This window comes from Canis lupus, chromosome 7 (assembly GCF_048164855.1).
Source record: "Canis lupus baileyi chromosome 7, mCanLup2.hap1, whole genome shotgun sequence".
Classification (NCBI taxonomy): Eukaryota; Metazoa; Chordata; class Mammalia; order Carnivora; family Canidae; genus Canis; species Canis lupus.
The window spans coordinates 25,488,232-25,507,705 of record NC_132844.1 but is presented as its reverse complement, the minus strand read 5'-3'; the positions used below and the strand labels follow the sequence as shown (position 1 = coordinate 25,507,705).

General features: G+C 36.0%; 1 protein-coding gene across 5 annotated transcripts in view; it reads left to right on the top strand.

Annotated features, from left to right (window-relative positions):
* ORC3 (origin recognition complex subunit 3) overlaps positions 1-19,474 on the top strand; it is a 61,292-nt gene that overhangs the window by 28,499 nt on the left and 13,319 nt on the right. For all 5 annotated transcript variants that reach the window (XM_072832105.1, XM_072832106.1, XM_072832104.1 and 2 more), the window contains 2 exons: positions 6,248-6,364; positions 7,218-7,297. In XM_072832105.1, the coding sequence (XP_072688206.1) occupies positions 6,248-6,364; positions 7,218-7,297 (197 nt within the window). The remainder of the gene's footprint in view (positions 1-6,247; positions 6,365-7,217; positions 7,298-19,474) is intronic.

The window sequence follows — 19,474 nt, the reverse complement described above, 5'->3', positions numbered from 1 at the left end:
TGCCCAACCGCTGAGCCACCCAGGCATCCCTGAAGATCATCTTTGAGAACCACTTCAACTGGATTGATTCCTTGGAGGAAATGTTTATTGTTTCCCCTACCTTCTTTTCTTAAATTTAGAACTAACCTAAATTCTCACTTAAATGACTCATCTCAGTTATTCTGACTGGACTCAAAATGTTAAAAAACAAAACAAAACAAAAACCTGTGACTCCTTTAGAATTATAGATGCTCAGTTTCATAGTTAATAGCTTTTAAACGATAATGGCAGCTTCATATTTCATAAAATTCATGAGTTTTTTGAGAGTGTCTTTAAAATTTAAAAATTCAGCTGACTAACCCATAATACCTTTGTAGAAGATTCTTCAGGAAGTTCAACTAAGGCACAACATTAGAAGGCCATATATAGCTGACAAAAGACTAAAGATTCTGTGCATCCTTTCATTTCTGAGTAGTCTGTCTCATGAATGATTGATTGTGCAGTGCAGCTGGGTACACTGGCCAAAAAGTATATTCTGACAGTTAACAAGTTTTCCTACATGTAAGCTGAATAGAATAGGCTTGCACAAGCTCCTATTAATGCAAAACTTCTGATGACTCATTAGCTTTTGAATCCTGTGGTAGAAGTTTAACAAGATAGTCTTTAAGTTTCTTTTGGCTCTAAAATATTATGATTTTATTTACTTGTTCATTAAAGAGATTAGTAGTAATTTTTTTCTGCCTAGTTAAATTATTTAGATTCCTCATTAAAATTTTATTTTAGTGCATTTGTTTAATTGAAGATAGGTAAATTATTAACTCTGGGTTTTAGGTGAAACAGAAGGAGAGGTTACTGTATTTTTACCATGTTTGTGCCTCATAGTGTTGCTTTAGTAATCAAGCTGTTTTTTTAACTTAAACCTTTAACTTAAGAAACAACAGTTCATGAGAAATTAAGCTGTCAGAATGCCTTAAACAGAACCTTCAAATTCTTCATAATTACAAAGATATGATATTTATTATTGCTTGTGCCTGAAGTTTTGTTTCAAGTCCAGTATTTAAGGAAAGCTTTGAGGAAGATTGTGGCTTCATATCATATTTGCATAATTATTATCTGATAATAAAAAACACTAGGCCTTGAAATACTGGAACCATTTTTTGAATAGTGAGAAATTCTTTTTCTTTCGATGAACAAATGTTTTGGGAGAATGGAATATTAACAGCTTTTCCCAATTAGTAGATAGTTTTAATGCATTGTTTCATTTTGAATCACAGCCACTGCATATGACAGATGTTTTTATCCCTTTGTATAGATGAGGAGAGTCACAAAAATGAGTAAGTAACTTGCCCATCTAAAGTGTCACAATTAGCAAATGGAAGATGTGGCTTTAATACCCAGACCTGACATGAAAGCCCACACATTTTCTGTGACGCTTCTTGAAGAATCAGTATAAGTTGGTGAGTTGGTGAGAAGGTGCCTAAGATTCTATATTAGTGTTTGAGAAATTGCAAATGTGCTTTTCAAATACTGTAGCAAATTAACAGTAAGGATAATTTATAGGAGGCTTAGAAAACCACTTGGTGTGAGGCAGCTTTGCCCATTATAGTTTGATAGGTGTCATGCAGCAGTACATTCTGCTGCTCAAATAAAGGGAAACATTCCCCTTCTCCCCACCAAATATGTATAGTTGTATATTTTATACAAGTGTGTATATATATATACCAATATCATTTACATCGACACACACACACACACATATATACTCTTTATTTTCAAAAGACTTTTTTTAAAAAGCAAGTCTTCACACCATATCTAGGAATAGATCCATTTTAATCCTGTGCTGTGAACACCAACCACACCCTCTATATTACTAGTAATGATTTGCTATTGATGTTAATCCTGTTTTGTCAAAAAGTTACATTATGCTCAGTATATTTAATAAATGACTAATTCCATGTATTTCACATAAAATCAAGTATATTTTTATTCAGATTTTCCTTAAAGCTATTTGGCTTGACTTCAACCCTTAAAGAGTTCAACTTTATGCTATGTAGAAAACTTAGGTTCAATCCCTTGTCAGTGACAGTTGAAGCTTTATTATTCTGACTCATTAATATTTTATGTCTCTATTCCCTATGTACCCAGCTAGATTTTAAATCAGTTGAGGTAGGAAGCAAGTCTTGGACTTAGAATTGTAATATATACCTATTAGAATGATAACCTTATTCAGTATACTTATTTGACAAGTGAAGAACTGCAGCCAAGAGAGGAAGTAAACTATCTCTAAGGTCACAGAGCAAGTTAGAGGTAGAGCAAGGAGTTCTTTTCACCATTTAGTAAGTTTTTCATGGTGATTCATGATCAAAAGGCACAATTAGATCACGAGTTTGGTAGAAACCTGCTTTTCACTTTTGCCTCCACCTCTTCATTCTGCTTCTTTTGATCTAAAAGCAGGAGGAGGGAAAAATCCATTAGAAAAAAATGATAAAAGGAAAAGAGAAGGAAGAAAATGACTGCAAAACAAATTACTTCATATAATCAGTTGAGTGAGACATTAGCCCAGTAGTGTGGTGGGAAGTGGCAGCTCAAATCCAAACCCTTCATCAAGTGCTACTGAACAGGGGGAACAAAGGGCTGAGACAGATGAGAGAACAAGCACTCGTGCCGCACCAAAGCTGGGAGACAGTTGTGGTTTGGCACTCTATTGGGTAGCTGTCACATGATGAGACTGAGAATCAAACACTGTCAGCCAAAATTTCTCTAATGAGAAAAATGCTTAGTTCTAGCAAGATGATAACTGAGAAAATGCTGTGTTCTTGGCCAGCTGATACCTCTTATTCCTAAAATCCAGTATCTATTTTGCCAGCAGTGAATTGATTGAAAGGAACAAATAAAAATTTACAGCCATTTTTACATACTTTCTTTAAGTCTTCTTGGGGTCATTCTTCACCCTATAACTAAAATCTGGACGCAGAAGTGATAAAGACTATGGAAATTAGAAGAGGATTGCAAAAACTAAGCATCATGGCAAATATAATTCTATCTGATCATATTTTCTTAACCTATTTATATTTAAGTTTACATAACCATTGATTTCCTCTCCAAAAAACATAACCAGCTCAGTAACAACAGAGGCTTTGTCATATTAGTAAACAATAATACATGAATGATTTTGATTGAATGGCAGACAGGATTGATGTGTTTGGAGAGGTCTGATTTAAAAGGTTGTTTAGTAATGCATTGTTTTATATATAGATGTAAAACGTATAGAAATACATTGAGTGGCAACCCACAGCCTGATATTAATGTGGGGTTTTTTTAGGTCCATGGTGTTTTTTTAAAAACCCAAGCCAGTGTTTACTAATTGAGACATTTTACATTACAAATTCAAACGTTCATCTTTTGTTGAAAAATTAGTAAATCTGACCCACATCCAGCAAGATGACAAGTGATTGCTCTTATTTAGAAGGGAGACTGAGGGTTGTCCTCCATTCATTAATGCACTTCCTCACTCATCAAAGTTTTTGAGTGTTTTCTGTGTGCCAGGTGTTAATCTAGGTGCTGAGAATACAGGAATGAACAAAAGTGACAAAAACCTCTACCTTCATGGAGCTTACGTGCTATCGAGATAGATGGATAAAATATGTGTTAGTGATCATTGCTAAGGAGAAAACAATGAAGGAGATGGAAGGAATATGAAGTTTAGTGTACATGGGGAGTTGGATTGACATTTTAAAGAAGGACCTTACTAAGCAGGTGGATTTTGAATAAAGAGTAAAGGAAGTTACAGAGCTTGCCATGCAGAAATCTGGAGGAAGGGAATTCCAAAGAGAGAGATGGCAAGTGGAAAGGACCTAAGGATGGAGTGTGTGTGGATGTTTGAGGAGAAGCAATGGGTATTTGAGTATTTGATAGAGAAATCTCTTTCTGTTTGTGTCTCTATATCAAAGATTAGGAAAGATCACGAGGTCTTCATGTTTCAAGAATATAAGAAAGTGTATCTCTTTGGGAAATAATGAATATTACTAGGCAAAATATAGCTCTGTTGAGAAGAATCATCTTAAACACAATTATGAAATGAAACAGTGGCAGCTATGACCAGTGTATAGCAATGATGCCAGAAGAAAAATTTAACAAATGGAAAATAGAATTACTATTTCAAAAGGTTTTGTTTTTACATATGCAGACTGTGATCTGTAGTAATGTATCAAGTAGAGAATTTTCTCTGCGTCAAAACCTATAAATGTATTCATAAAGTGTATCAAGAATTATTGATCTGGATAGGTGGTAGAGAGGCATTTGCAGATACGTATCTCAGTAAGAAAGAATTTAGAGAATAGGTTACATGAAGAAAGTTAATCATTTGTGATGTTTTCTGCTGCAGCTGAGAAGAACACAGATATAAACAACAGTGAAATCTCTTTCCAAAGTCAGCGCATAAGACAAAAGTGTGGGATGTTGAAAAGAACTCTTGAAAATCCCTTAGAAGGATATAACACATCGCCTCTCATGAAGTCCAGTATAGTCGGTTTTATTTCCAATGTTGAAACCAGAACTCCCATTTCCTCAGTTGAGCATCAGATGAAATAGTTTCCTATGCTGTGTGAACAAAGCAAAACATGTTTTAAGCGATACAATTCCACTAGGCACAGGGATATAATCACACAGAAGTATAAAGGGACTGAGACCATCTGGGAGAAGATTATGTGCATAATCCTCATCTCACCCTTACCCAAGGCATAGTTCCTGGAATGTAACATTGCCCACGAAGTGTTATTTCTTTTTTCTCCTTATCTGAGTAAATTCAGTTCTGTTTCACCCATTATTTGTACATGCAGTTACTCTACAAAGCAAAAGTAATAGGTGGTGCAAGAAGTGTGAGGTATGATTATTATTCAATGTTGGATTCCTTTCTCTCCAGAATATTTTCTTTATTTAAAAGCTCTTTAGGCATACATTAAGGCAAACAATTAGTGGCTTTATGCACTTTCTGTGTTACATATAACCTATTGTAAAATTAGAATTAATATTACTTTCCCAGTGGTGGTTAAAGTACCCTTTGTTGTGATAGGAGACCTAGATTTTTGAAATTGCCAACTAAAATACTGGGAGGAAAAACATTTTGATACTAAAAGGTTTTCCTTCATTTGCCCTGTACTTTCAGGTAATAACATATAGATCACTAATGAAGGAACTGATTTCTAAGTGTTTAGGAAAATATATCAGATTTGTTGTTTTGTATAGGTTAGGTTTGCTTGAATTTATTGATATCTAGGTGTTACTTTCTGTATGCTTGACTGCTAAAAATAATGGGTGTCTGCAAGATATTACTGGGGTAAAAAGTCAAGCCCAGCAGTTAAAGTCCTTCATTTGACTTCTTAGAGAAGAAAAAAATATGAAGACCATGCCACAGATCATAATCCTCTTTAGAAAATGTTACAGGATGAAGCAGTTATAAAAGTATTTGAGGTCTGAAAAATACTTGGATGTTGATAGGATGTAGTGTTTTAAAGTCATTTCTAAACTATTTCAGAAGGTTCTAGAAAACACCTCTATTCACTACCCCTCCCCCAATTCTTTTGAAACTGATTTATGAGATTAATCATCCCATCAGTTTCTTAAGACACTGTCTCCCATATTATACTTGTTGGGAGTCTAAATTATAAAGCTTGATGGCTTCAGATTTTTTTCTTAATGGTAAGCTAAATAAAACCAGTATTGGGATTCTCAACAAAAGGCAAGGATTTATCAGTCACCTGTGGTGTTTCTTCTATAGTCTTTCTTCCCTTTGAAAAACAGTTCTACTAGTACTTTAAGAGAAGCATAGGCCATAAGTGGAACCTCAGTCACTGTGAATTATGTTTGTAGTGCGCTCCCTGGTGACCTCCTCACCTTTCTTTCTGATGCCAGCGAGGTAGATGGTAGTGGGCCTGCCTTGCTGTGGCATACATCAGGTGACTGGCACAGGGAGGTATCCAGTAAGGTGCGTTTTGGGGAGCCCAGTTATCATGGCAATGGTACAGGTAGAAGGAAACTACAGTATTAACTTTGGTGTGTGTATGGTATCACCAGACTTGCTACTAAATCAAAGATGCCCAGCTTTTATCCTAGATTTTGTGTGTGGATTACTAATTCTCAAAATTTGAGGAGGTTAATTTATAATTCTGAATCTTATCAGTTTTCCAGGAATTAATAACATGTTAATGAAGTAGACTCTATTCTTTTCATTACTAACTTATGTATTTTTAATGTATTCTCTGATTTTTAGGAGGAAATACAATCATTACTAGAAAACTTACATGTTTACCATTCAAATTACTTCCTGGTTTTGAGATGTCTTCATCAGTTCACTTCTTCTCTTCCCAAGTACCCATTGGGTCGACAGGTAACCAAAACTTCCTCATTTGGAATCTCTGCAGTAGGAAGATTAGTAGTTTCTTGCTTTGATTTCAGCAGCATTCAGGCATCAAAATTTGAAATGGATCCAAATCGTGCACTGAGTGCACAGTCTAAATCCATTCCAGCTGTACACATTACTGGTAATTGAAACCGTATTTTTTGTTCTGATGGCCACAACTAGAAGCAGCCACATGAATCCTGGTGGTATTGCTTCCCCTGCAATGTATTTGTCCTAAGGCATTTTAACTTTTTTTCTTTCACACTTCCTTGTCATGTATGCCGAGAGAGCTGATCCCTCACCTTATCAAAATGGAAAAAAGAATCTATTTGAGAATGCTTAATGGTTAACCTTGCATTACACAAAAAAACTAAAAGGGAGGCAGCATTTCTGTGCTTGCAAAATTATGCCCCACTGGCCTTTGTGTCATACTGGAAACCTGTGAACCATCTGGAGAGTGGATGTTAGTAGAGTAATTCTGTATTCCTAAATCTTTGGGTTCTTAACTCAGAGGTTTAGAGACAAATGTAAATACATGTGAATGATTTGTTTAAAGATGATTTCTACCATTAAGCATTCTTTTTAATAATCACATATCATTTTTATTTTATTACTTATTGCAATGTGATCAGTGGTATCAGCCAATCCCAATATGGTCTCATTTTGCTTTTATGTAAATGGTATTCTGATGCATGCCCAGTCTGTAGTCCTCTAAAGATAATGGTTGCTTTTAATAAGGTTAATTTTTTTGTCTTGACCATTGATGATACTTTGACAAACAAGTAGTGTATAACTTAATACATCACTTTTGGTTTCTCACAAATACACTTTTTACTTACAGATCAGAGAGCTGTACTGCACTTGTTTAGAAAAGAACATATGGGATTCAGAGGAGTATGTGTCAGCCTTGCAGCTGCTGAGGTAGTTTGGTTTGTTTTCTTTTTTGTCCGCTGTAAGCCTGCCAATAAGTAACACCCTCCTCCAGAAGTCTGCCTGCAAGAGTTTTCAGAAGTAGCCATGTTGTGTCTAATATCTGTATATATATTGAATTTATGTTTGTGTTTTTAATATAGCAACCATCCATTTCTTTGCTAGCTTTACCTTGTTTATGAACTTGTGATTTTTTTTTAAGTAAAATAAATGTTTTTAGTCAAATATTGACACTACCTGAGGAGAACTTAGGTTAGGTATGGGTTATTATTATTATTTTTTCATTATTTATTTTAGAGAGTGTGCGGGGGGTGGAGGTGGGTGATATATGAAGGTGAAGAAGGGGTAGAGAGAGAATCTTAAGCAAAGACTCCACACTGAGCATGGAGCCTGACTTGGGTCTTGTCTCACAACCTGGAGATTGTTACCTGAGCCGAAACCAAGAGTAGGACGCTTAACCAACTGCACTACCCAGGTGTCCTATGTATGGATGATTTTAATCTTGTCAGCTTGATGTCATGGCAGGGAAAGTAGTCATGGAAAGTGAGCTTGCCATGGCCCCAACCAGGATAGGTGGAGGAGCAGTATCACTTGATAAAATGCATCCTATGAAGGAGGCCACTGCTGAACTTGATGAGGAGCAATGATGAGCAAGCAGTGGCCAGCCCTGTCTGCATGAACACTGGATATCATAAGTTTATTTACTTAATGTTATATGAATAAATAAGTTATCTTGGTGTTATTATCAGATTTCAGAGATTGCTTATCACCCTGACAAATTTGCCTTTAAAGTTATAATCCTTTGTTTTTCTTGGCTTTACCTCTCATATATATGGTGACTTTTTAGTCTAACAAAAATAATGACCACTTGGATAATGGGAAAAGGGAAATCAAATGTGAGTTAAGTTTCTTCACACAGACTTATTTTCCTCCGTGAATATAAATGCGTATATGAAAATATCATTAAAAAAAGTCTGAGAACTGAATATTTATTAAGTCTTGGCTTCCTCTGGGCCCACAAGAAAAGAACAGATGGGCACAGTAGGAGGAAAATTCACATTGAAAGCACTTTAAGTCCAGAGACTTAATAATTCAAATGTTAGTGATCTAGCAGGTGCAGCTTAAGATAGGAAACTAATTTTATGCTATCTGGAAAAATAACTCCCCATGGAAACTAGATTGCCACTGAAAAGCTATGTTTTATTTCATTTTTTTTTAATGCCAGTAAGAGATTTCTGTGTACTTCTGTATGTCAACTGAGACTTCATTTACTTTCTATTCAAGTCAACCTGACTGCTTGAACACCCAGTTGATTCTTGCTGAGTGTCCTCTTTAATCTTTGTGATTAGTGATTGTCTTCCTTTTCTGGTTGAGTATTCTCAAATTCATAGATTCCTTTGTCAGAGAGGGCTTATTCTTTTCTTTCTGTATCTTTCTGGCATTGGTAATCTTGGGGTACAGGTCAAGGATCAAGAATGCCAAATGCCAGTTCCAAACTAGGGTAAGAAAACACGAGCAATAATAGTAATGGTTATAGTCATAACCACTGTTTATCAAGGCTAGCAGTGTGTTAGGCCCTTTCAGTATCTTTTCCTGTTTAATACACAAGCACACCTTTGTGGCCAATACTGTTATCCAAACTTTACAACTCAGGATACTGAAGCACACACAAGGCTTAGATGATTTGCCTGAGATCTCTTAGCTGTTGATGGAACCAGAATTTTAATCCAGATCTGACTTCATAGCTGTTGTACCTTCCTTTATTCTTTGCTGAAATCTAAAATATGGGTTTTCAGCTCTGAGTAAAAGCAGAAGGAACAAATAGAAAATGAAATTTTAGCCATCGTGCTAAACTGTCAGAAACAGGAATATAAAAAGCTCTAAGGATAAAAGGAGATGCAGCAAGGAGAGGTAAGAGCCTGGGCATTACAAGAATCTGGGAATCTCTATATTGGATTTCTTTTCCCTTTTGTGCAGATTAGATGTGGACAAAAAGTCAGGGTTTAGCATTCTAAGTAGGAATCATCTGAATTTAGGAAACCAGACATCACCTATCTTCAAACAGTTCAAGTCATGAGAGAAAATAAGATTAAAATGATCACTGAATGTCACTTGGGAAGAAAAACTAAGGTGCTATAGAAACATAGTCTAATAAACATTTCTAGCTTGATTTTTTTAAGTTCCTTAAAAGCAGTATTTCTTGTGAAAAAATTCTTTTATCTGGAAACTGACATGTTTTAAACCACAGATCAACCTGATGAAATATACTGTGACCATTAAAAAGTATTTAATTCCTGGTATTTGTGTGGAACCACCAAAGAATAGTCAAAACGATCTTGAGAAAGAACACAGGGAGACCTCATGCTTCTTGATTTCAAACTATATTACAAAGCTGTAGTAATCAAAAGAGTATAGTATTGACATTAAAAAAGCACACATAGATGAATGGAACAGAGAGCTCAAAAAAATTCACAGGTGGACAATTTATAACAGAGGAGGCAAGAATATATAATGGGGAAAGGACAATCTCTTCAGTAAATGATAGTGGGAAAAGTGGATTACTTTCTTACACCGTTCATAAAAATCAACTCAAAGTGGATTAAAGACTTGAACATAGACTTGAAACCACAAAACTAGAAGAAAACATAAACAAAGCTCCTTGACGTTGATCTTGGCAATGATATTTGGGCTTTGACACCAAAAGCAAAAATAAATAAGTGGGACTATATCAAACTAAAAAGCTTCTATGCAGTAAAGGAGAAACCAATAATAAAACAAAAAAGCAGCCTATCAAAAGGGAGAAAATATTAGCAAATCATATATCTGATAAGGGATTAATATCCCAAAACCTATAAAGAACTTATACAACTAAATAGATTAGATCCTCGGCCCACTTTTTTAAACAGACATTTTTCCAAAGAAGACATACAGATGGCCAGCAGGTACACGAAAAGATGGTTACCATCACTAATCATCAGAAATGCAAATCAAAATCACAATGATATCACTTCACACCTGTTAGGATGGCTAATAACAAAAAGACAAAAAATGACAAGTGGTGAGAAATAACTTGTACCCAGTGGGTGGAGATGTGAGTTGGTATAGTTATTATGGAAAACAGTGTGGAGATTCCTCAAAAAATTAAAAATAGAACTACCCTTTGACTAGCAGTTCCACTTCTAGGTATTTATCTGAAAGAAATGAAAATGCTAACTCAAAGAGATACCAACACTCCCATGTGTATTTTGCAGCATTATTCATAATAGCCAAGACTTGGAAATAAGCTAAGTGTCCATCAGTGGATAAATGGATAAAGAAACACATATACACACAAAGTATTTAGCCATAAAAAAGGAAGTCCTGCCATAACATGAACTCAGAGATACTGAGAACAGATTGGTGGTTGTCAGAGGTGGAAGGGTGGGCAAAATGGGTGAAGGTGGTCAAAGAGTACAAACTCCCAGTTATAAAGGAGTACTGGAGATGTACCGTGTGCTATGATGATTGTAATTAATAACACATACTGCATATTTGAAAGTTGCTAAGAGAATAGATCTTAAAAGTTCTCATCATAAAAAAGAAAATTTATAACTGTGGTGATGGATGTTAACTAGATTTCTTATGGTAATGATTCCACAATAAATACAAATAATCAAATCATGTACACATGAAACTAATATGTTAATTATTTCAATTTTATTTTTATTTTTTAAAATATTTTATTTATTTGAGAGAGTGAAAGCGTGCACAAGCAGGGGAAGGGCAGACCGAGAGGGAGAAATATATTCCCCACTGAGCAAGGAGCCCAATGCCATGCCGGGTTCCATTCCAGGACCCTGAGATCATGATCTGAGCCAAAGGCAGATGCTTAACTGACTGAACCATCCAGATGCCCCTAATTACCTCAATTTTAAAATGTATTTACAAGATGTTTATAATGGGGGAAAATACCATATCTTGTGAGTAGAAAAAAACTTACAGGATTTTATATCACAGTTATTTTTTAAATGTGTGCAACAGACAACTGATGTGCGTGCAGGGAGCATGCAGGTATGTGTTTATAATAAGATCGTAATTTGGCATGAGTCCATTAGTTCTGCATGTCTTCCGTAAACTTTCTTCTTTCAGTAAACTCTTGAAGCATGAAAACCAAATCCCTATACAGGATATGAGTTGGTTAATTTTTCACTCAAGCATGTATCATTATATATGAATATATTTCATTTAAAATACCATTTGGGAACAGTAAGTGGTAAAAATGATGCTAACCCAGCACTACGCTAGGTGAGTACACTGGGCTTTTTGTGGTCATCTATGAAAGACCTTAAGAGGAAAAATTTATCTTTCTATTGAAGAAAATTTCTAAATAGCCATCTAGAAATCAAACACGTGACCAAAAGTTTTTTAAAACCTTGCTTCCATAATAAGGTTTTAAGGGTTGCTACAAGTCAGAGTCTTAAACTTACAGGAATTATGCATCAGCTGGACCTGAAGAATATTCTGATCTCATATCAGTTGCCATGGATTACTATGGCAGTGATTCTTGAGTTGAGGGTAATGAGAAGTGTGTCTGTCGTCTGAGGGAATTTATTCTGCCCTTGTCCAATAATTGAGAATTACTCAAGGATTATCTCATTTTCTTCCAAATAAGCCAGAGGCAGAAACATTGAGTTGAGTGACTTTTCTGCAGCTGACAGAGCTGGAATTTAAATCAATCTTCAAAGTCAAGTCTGTTTTTCAGCCTTATTTCAATTATTTGGGAGATAGTATAAAAAGTAATTTCTGTAGGTTTGTGGCCAATTGTCCATGTTCAGAGCACACCACAGATATTAAAGTGAACCAACCAAGCAAGTGCCTATGGACTCAAAACCCCCATCCCACCGTGGCACAAGGCATCTTGGCCCAGGGTATAGATCTATAAATGAACCACAGTGTCTAGTCTGCTTATCCCAAGTGTAACCTTATGAGTTTGCTCTAGAAACAGATTTGTAAATCGAAGTTGATTGATTGCTTCAGGAATTTAGGTTAAAAGAAATTGCTCTAATTTTTGAGTAAAGCTTTTGAGTTAAACAGTAATATATTAGCAGGTCAGTTCAGCTTTCATTGAGTTAAAAAAACATGACCCAAGTAATAATATTAACATTTGATCAGTTTAGCTTAGTTCAAAGAGACTAGAAATTTGAAATCTAAATAATGCATTGTTTCCTGAATTTGCAACTTTAGATGAGATTTCTTACTGTTAAGAAAAACAGTAAACAGTACGGCTCCACAATCTATGTGATGCTTCCTAAATAGCCTAATTTAACTTTTGGTGATCTAGATTTGTCCATGCAGAAGGAATATGAGACTGTACAGTTAAAATACAATTTCTTTCTTAGACCAGGGATTGCCAGTCTGAATTTGCATCACACCAGGTCCTCCACAGTCATCTGTACACTTGTGGTAAAACCAAACAGCTGAATTGTTGAAGTTCATTTTATAGGAAAAAGATGTTGAGAATCATAGTTTTTACAGTACTGATTTTCAAGCCTTAGTGTGCATAAGAATCAACTGAGGTGTATTGAACATGTATGCTTTTACCCTCCCCCTAAAGATTTTTTTTTTTAAGATTTTATTTATTTATCCATGAGAGACACAGAGAGAGCAGAGACACAGGCAGAGGGAGAAGCAGGCTCCATGCAGGGAGCCTGACGTGGAACTCGATCCCAGATCTCCAGGATCATGCCCTGGGCTGAGGGCGGTGCTAAACCGCTGAGCTACCCAGGCTGCCCTCCCTAAAGATTCTGAATCTGTTGGGAACCTGGGTATTAAATGCAGAAGGAATCTGCATTTAATAAGCACTCCACCACATTTGGACAGATGATCGGCCCAAAGGACCACACTTTGAGAAACACTGTTGTAGAAAATAAGAGGAATAAGAAGAGACTACAAAAAGGACAAAATGAAGCCATCAAAGGAAAAGAAATGGCTTTATTGCTGGAGAAGCTGGCTGGCTTGAGGGAGGTGATCTCAGATTGGTTCCAAAACTGAAACAAGACATTCCACTGCTAAAAGTGAGCAGTGGGTTTTTATCTCAACAGACACAAAAGATATGAACTTTTTAAGTTTTTCTTTGTGAAATATTTAGTGCCTACTAATTTCTGCTCGAAAATGAGCAGGTAGCTAAGAAATGTTCCTTTAAAAACTCAGAAATTGGGATCCCTGGGTGGCGCAGCAGTTTGGCGCCTGCTTTTGGCTCAGGGCGCGATGCTGGAGACCCGGGATCGAATCCCACGTCGGGCTCCTGGTGCATGGAGCCTGCTTCTCCCTCTGCCTATGTCTCTGCCTCTCTCTCTCTCTCTCTCTCTCTCTCTCTCTGTGACTATCATAAATAAATAAAAATTAAAAAAAACTCAGAAATTGCTAATCAAACTTAATTTGACAACTTTTTTCTTTTGGAAAAGAAATATAGGAGATATATAAAAATGTAAAAGTATATAGATCAATAATATGAATATATTTTAGTTTACTAAAGTCATTTCTAGCCATATGATGTAATTTAATTTACTTGTTATGACAAACAGGATAGAGCATGGTTTCCTCAAAGGGCACTATTACTTGGGAGTAGTGCTCTCTTACGTGAACCAGCTTGTCAGTAGAGAAACTATTGTTCACTAAGGCCTGAGGTCATCAAACGACGGGGTGGGGGGGGGGTGGGGCAAGGCCATTTATTGCCTTGTTCAAAAAAGGTTTTTAAATGCTTGATAGGTAGAGCCACTGATGTGACTACAGAGATGACCCTGGGTCTTACGTACACTGAATTTTGGTCAAGTGAGAGATTAAGGTGGACAAGTAGGCAGTTGCAATGCAGAGTAGTAAGTGCTGTGACAGGTGAGGTCTCAGGGGCTAAGGAGCTAAAAGGCTGGATGGTGAACCTTCATTAAGGAGGTTGAGCAGTTTCTCAGAGGAAGTGGCATCTAACATGAAATATCAAGGCTTAGAGGCATCAGGCATATTTTTGGTTTCCATTTCACCTGTTACCATATATAAATGCTTTGTTGTATTGTCTTTGAAGATTTCTGTGTATATGGTTTTTTGTAAGCTTTTCCTGTTTCCTTTTTAGTCTTCATTGGTACATTTGCCGGTTTGAGTTTTTGATATTTTTAAAAGGTGATTAATGAAAATGTCCGTTTAAAGCCTGAGAACTCATTATTTAGAGGACTTTTGCATTAGCCATGGATTGACCATTTTCTCCTTATTGCCTGTTCTCAATCAGGCATTTATATAATCAGTACTTAACCAGGAATTATTGGCTTTCTGCATCATGAAGCAGAACACTCAATTGCCCTTGAGTGATTGTTTTTAATGATTGCTAAATGATTCCCTTTCTGTCTTAGTTAAGGAAACTTTTTTTTTTAATGACAATCTATAAATCTTTTAACATATTAAGTATCACAAACCTTTTTTTGAATCATTTACCTGATGGTAATAAAAACCACTTAATCAGGGTGGTTAAAGATAAATACCTCCTTTTCGGCATTAAGGTGACCTATCTTAATGTGTTTTTTCCTTTCTCTTTAGTGTGGTGACTTTCACACTTTTAAATTCTGATATTTTCAATTCTATTTCTTTTAAATCTAAATGCTAAATGGGATCCGCCTGAATTCAAAAGCATTGTCACAATGCCTCCAATTCCTCTCTTCTCATTCCCTTTTTAACTGATTTGGTTTTTCCACTCTATTAATAAACTACTTTGATTAAGATTACTGGTGACCTTCATGTTCCTAAATTTGATAGTCAGTTCTCTGTCTTCATTTGTGTTAGCCTGTTATCAGCATTAACACAGTTTGCCACTCCTTCCTTTAATGACTTTCAGGACCTGGACTCGGTTTTTCTCCTACCTCAGTGCATTTGCCTTCTCCGTCTTTAGTGGTTTCTCTTCTCTCTGACACCTCAACATTGCAGTGCTGGGGGAGGTGAAAAGCCTACTTTTCTTCTAACTGCCATATAGTTATTCCATGCACCTATTTTAACATCTCCACTTGCATATCCAAAACACAAAGTTCATGTGTTCGAAACTGAATGCCTGAACTTCCCTTTAAACTTAGAATCTAACAGTGGTCTTTTTATCCTTCCCATTGTTGAAAGCCAAAAACTTGGGTTCTGCCTTCAAAATCCATCAAGAATCAAACCTTTTTGCCACCTTCCTTTCGCTGGTATTACCACTGTCCCAAGTCACTGTCATCTGTCACCTGGAAAATTGCAGAATCAGTTTACCTGGCTTCCATACATGTTCCCCTACAGATTTTTCTCAAAACAGCAGTCAGCACAATCCTTTTAAAATATGTCATATAATGTCACTCCTTTGCTCAAAACTCTCCATTAACTCCCCAAATTCACTAAGTATAAAAGCCAGTCTCTATAATGACTCTACATGTTCTAGCCCTGCATTGCTGTCTCATTTCATTTTTACTAGATTTCTCTTTCCACTTCAGCCACCTTAGCCGCCTTGTTCTTTACCATGCCCTACATACATGCAGTGTAGGACCTTTGCATGTATTGTTCTCTCCACCAGGAAAAGCTCTTCTAGGTATTTATATGGCCGACTCTCTTACCTCCTTCATGTGTTTGGTCAAATGTCATCTTCTCAATGAGGTCTAAAAATGGTTTTAAGATTGAAACCCATCTGCTCCTCCCCAACTCTCCCCACCCTTAATCCTACTCAGTATTTTTCTATAATACCAATTTTTAGGATATATAGCAATATGAAGCAGATAGTGTTTGTTGCTGTGCTCTACCTACCCCCTCACCTCCCAGCCTCTGTTAGAATGTAAGTTTCATAAAGACAAGGGTTTTTGTTTCACTGAGATACATCCCAGATGCCCAGAACAGTGCCTGGTATATAGTAGGCATTTAATAAGTGTTCACTGAATGAGTGAATGAATGGTTTTATGACTTAGTAATGGTTGAAACCCACTTTGAAAACTCAGTTTGAAAAATGCTGGTCTAGTGTGACTCAATCCTTAATTTTCTGCTTGGGGTGCTAGTGTGTATCAACAAACTTTCTGGAATAATTTAAAATTTTCACTTTTTAGTTTTTAGTTAGTTTTGTTCAGTTAGGTTTGGTTTGTCCAAGTACTTGTTGGGAGTCACTCTAATAATAATCTAAATGAAAACATAACAATGCTTTTCTGATATTACCATTTGTGTTCCATAACTTTGAAAGCCTTTCATTTACTGTTAGCAATTTGTACTTCCAGACATTTTTCCAGGCACAAACAGGTATTAAATCATACTATATACGATGTTCCACAACTTGGATTTTTGGTTTTGGAATTTGGCTGGTTTTTGTTGTGTTAGTTATTTGTTTTGCATCTACTATTCTACCATGGACACTGTGTCTTGAGATGCAGTACACGGATGCCAAGCCAGACTGGGTTCACATCACTTTGGTAATTTGTCAATTACGGGACTCTAGTCAAGTTACTTAAGTTTTCTGTGTCTCTGTTTCCTCATTTCTTAACATGGGAGTAATTTTAACTACATCATACAGTATAGTAAAGATCCAGTGTCACCAAAGTACACATGTGTGCATATAAATGGTAGCCATCATGACTAGTATTGCTTCATATTTATCACAGCTATATAAGATCCTCCGTTTTGAAAACACTCTTGTTGATGCCTAAATATCTTCATTTTCTTCTAGCATTTTATGATTGATGGACTAGTTCTTTCCCAAACCCCTATGCCATACTTACGTTTTTATTCTATCTGAAATATATTGAGGTAGTGATCTATTTTTTTCAAACTTGCTATTTCCAGTACATACCATCTCTTCCCCAGTGATCAAATTCCCATATATTCTTCAAGCTCTTTATAGACTCTTGTTCTCACTGTTTCCTGTCTCTTCCTATAAAGTACTGATTTTAGTTGCTATAGCTTATATCTTTTGATACATTAATAGCCCCACTACGCACACTCAAGCATGTACACATTGTTCTTCTTTTAGGAACAATTATTTTTCCAGATAAATTTTGGAATAATTATATTGGGTTTTAAACAAATACCTACTGGAATTTTGTTTCAAAAAGTGTTATAAGTATATATTAATTTGGAATAAATTTGTATCTGTACAGTACTGGGGGTTAGAACTAAAAAATGTCATTTATTCAAGGCTTTCATTTTTTGATATGTGTCACATACTTGTTTATAAAGTATATGGCTGGGGTAGCTGGGTGGCTCAGCGGTTTGGCATTGCCTTCAGCCCAGGGCCTGATCCTGGAGACCCAGGATCAAGTCCCATGTCAGGCTCCCTGCATGGAGCCTGCTTCTCCCTCTGCCTGTGCCTGTGCCTCTCTCTCTCTCTCTCTCTCTGTTTCTCATGAATAAATAAATTCTAAATAAATAAAGTATATGGCTGTGTTTTCCATAGTTTTTGTTGCCATTTTGAACATGCTCTTTTTTCCCGTGATGCAATTTAATAAAAGATGGATTAGGGGCAGCCCAGGTGGCTCAGTGGTTTAGCACCACCTTTGGCCCAGGGTATGATCCTGAAGACCAGGGATTGAGTCCCGCATCAGGCTCCCTGCATGGAGCCTGCCTCTCCCTCTGCCTGTGTGTCTGCCTCTCTCTCTCTCTGTGTCTCTCATGGATAAATAAATAATAAAAAAAATCTTAAAAAAAATAAAAGATGGATTACATGTACATGTAAGGTATTAACACAGATATATGTGTATGCATGTCTTACATCCTTCACACTCTTTAATACGCAGTTCTTTTAGATTTCGTAACCTTACAGTCACATCATATGCATATTATAAATTTCATCTTCCTTTAATGTTTGTATCACTTTTTCTTAATTTGTTGTAGCAACTGGACTCTAGAATGATGTTATTAGATAATAGTGATTATAGCAGGTATATGTTGATTCTATGTATGTATAATTTAATTTAAAAAATTTTTCTGACTTTATTGGGTTGATCACATTATTATCTCTACTTAGCCTTACTTGATGCCCTGTTTTGTATTAAACCAGAGAGCACTTGGGATAGTATAAGATCTTTTGCTACTCTGGAAACTACAAAAACATTATCTTTGGCTAATAATAAAAAGAGTAGTAATTCTCTGAATTACTTAAAGGTTTACATCTGAAGTGAAGGATCTACCCCATCCAAGCAAATATGTTAAAAGTTATGGCTGTAAAGTTTGATTTTAAAATTATGTGACATAATGCCATTTTTTTCTTGCGCCCTCAAAGTGAATTATAGGCTGGCCTCGCCTTCCTCGATAACTCAGTTTTGTAAGCTGCAAATAGATGCCAGGTGTGTCTGCCTGCAGCCTGGGATACTAGTTCTCAGGGTGCTTCTGATGTGAATTCCACCTCAGCTTCTACCCCTCCCAGCAAGCCAGTGTCAGTAATTCCTTGGACCCTGGAAATGCTGATCTTGGCTATTTAAGCAGGGCTGAAGGTTAGGTATAACAGATTGTTCAAGTCTATCTGACTTCAACTCTCTTAACAGTTTAACTCCATCTGGGCAATAGAAAGCCAGACATTTTAAATCATGTCAAATATAATAAAAAATTAAATGTGTTAGCTTAGTTTTTTTTGACCTGCTAGTTGCCTTTTATTCACAGATAAAATTACTAATACTTTGGATAATTATTTTATTGCTGTAGAAGGAGGAAGAGAAAATTTTATACTTTTTCTTAAAACTAGGTAAAAGTTTACTTTATCCACCCCTACTTACTGACTGGTTTCTATATTTATTGGCTATAGGACATTTAAAAAATTTTTTAGGTCTCAGTTTAAAATTTAGTTGAAGTAACTACTTAATTTCTCAGTAGTCTTAGTCTACTTTATATCTTTTAGCTTAGTAATATTAGTATTTTTTTCGGGTTTTTTATTATGAAAAATGTCAAACTTACGATGGTTATCTTGTAGAATGGTCCACATTCTGGGTTTGTCTCCATGTTCCTTCATGATTAATGTAAGAATTTACAGTCATCGTAGTTTTTCATTATTAGGTCCGTTTGCTGAGAATAATTTTTATACTTGTGTCATGGCACTTAGTAATTACTAATACTAATATTGACCTGATTCCATTTCGTTCTGTTACTGAATATGATCTGAGTGGAGAGATCCTTTAAGTAACGGTTCTGAGAACAGGATCCTAATTTTAGAAGATCTGT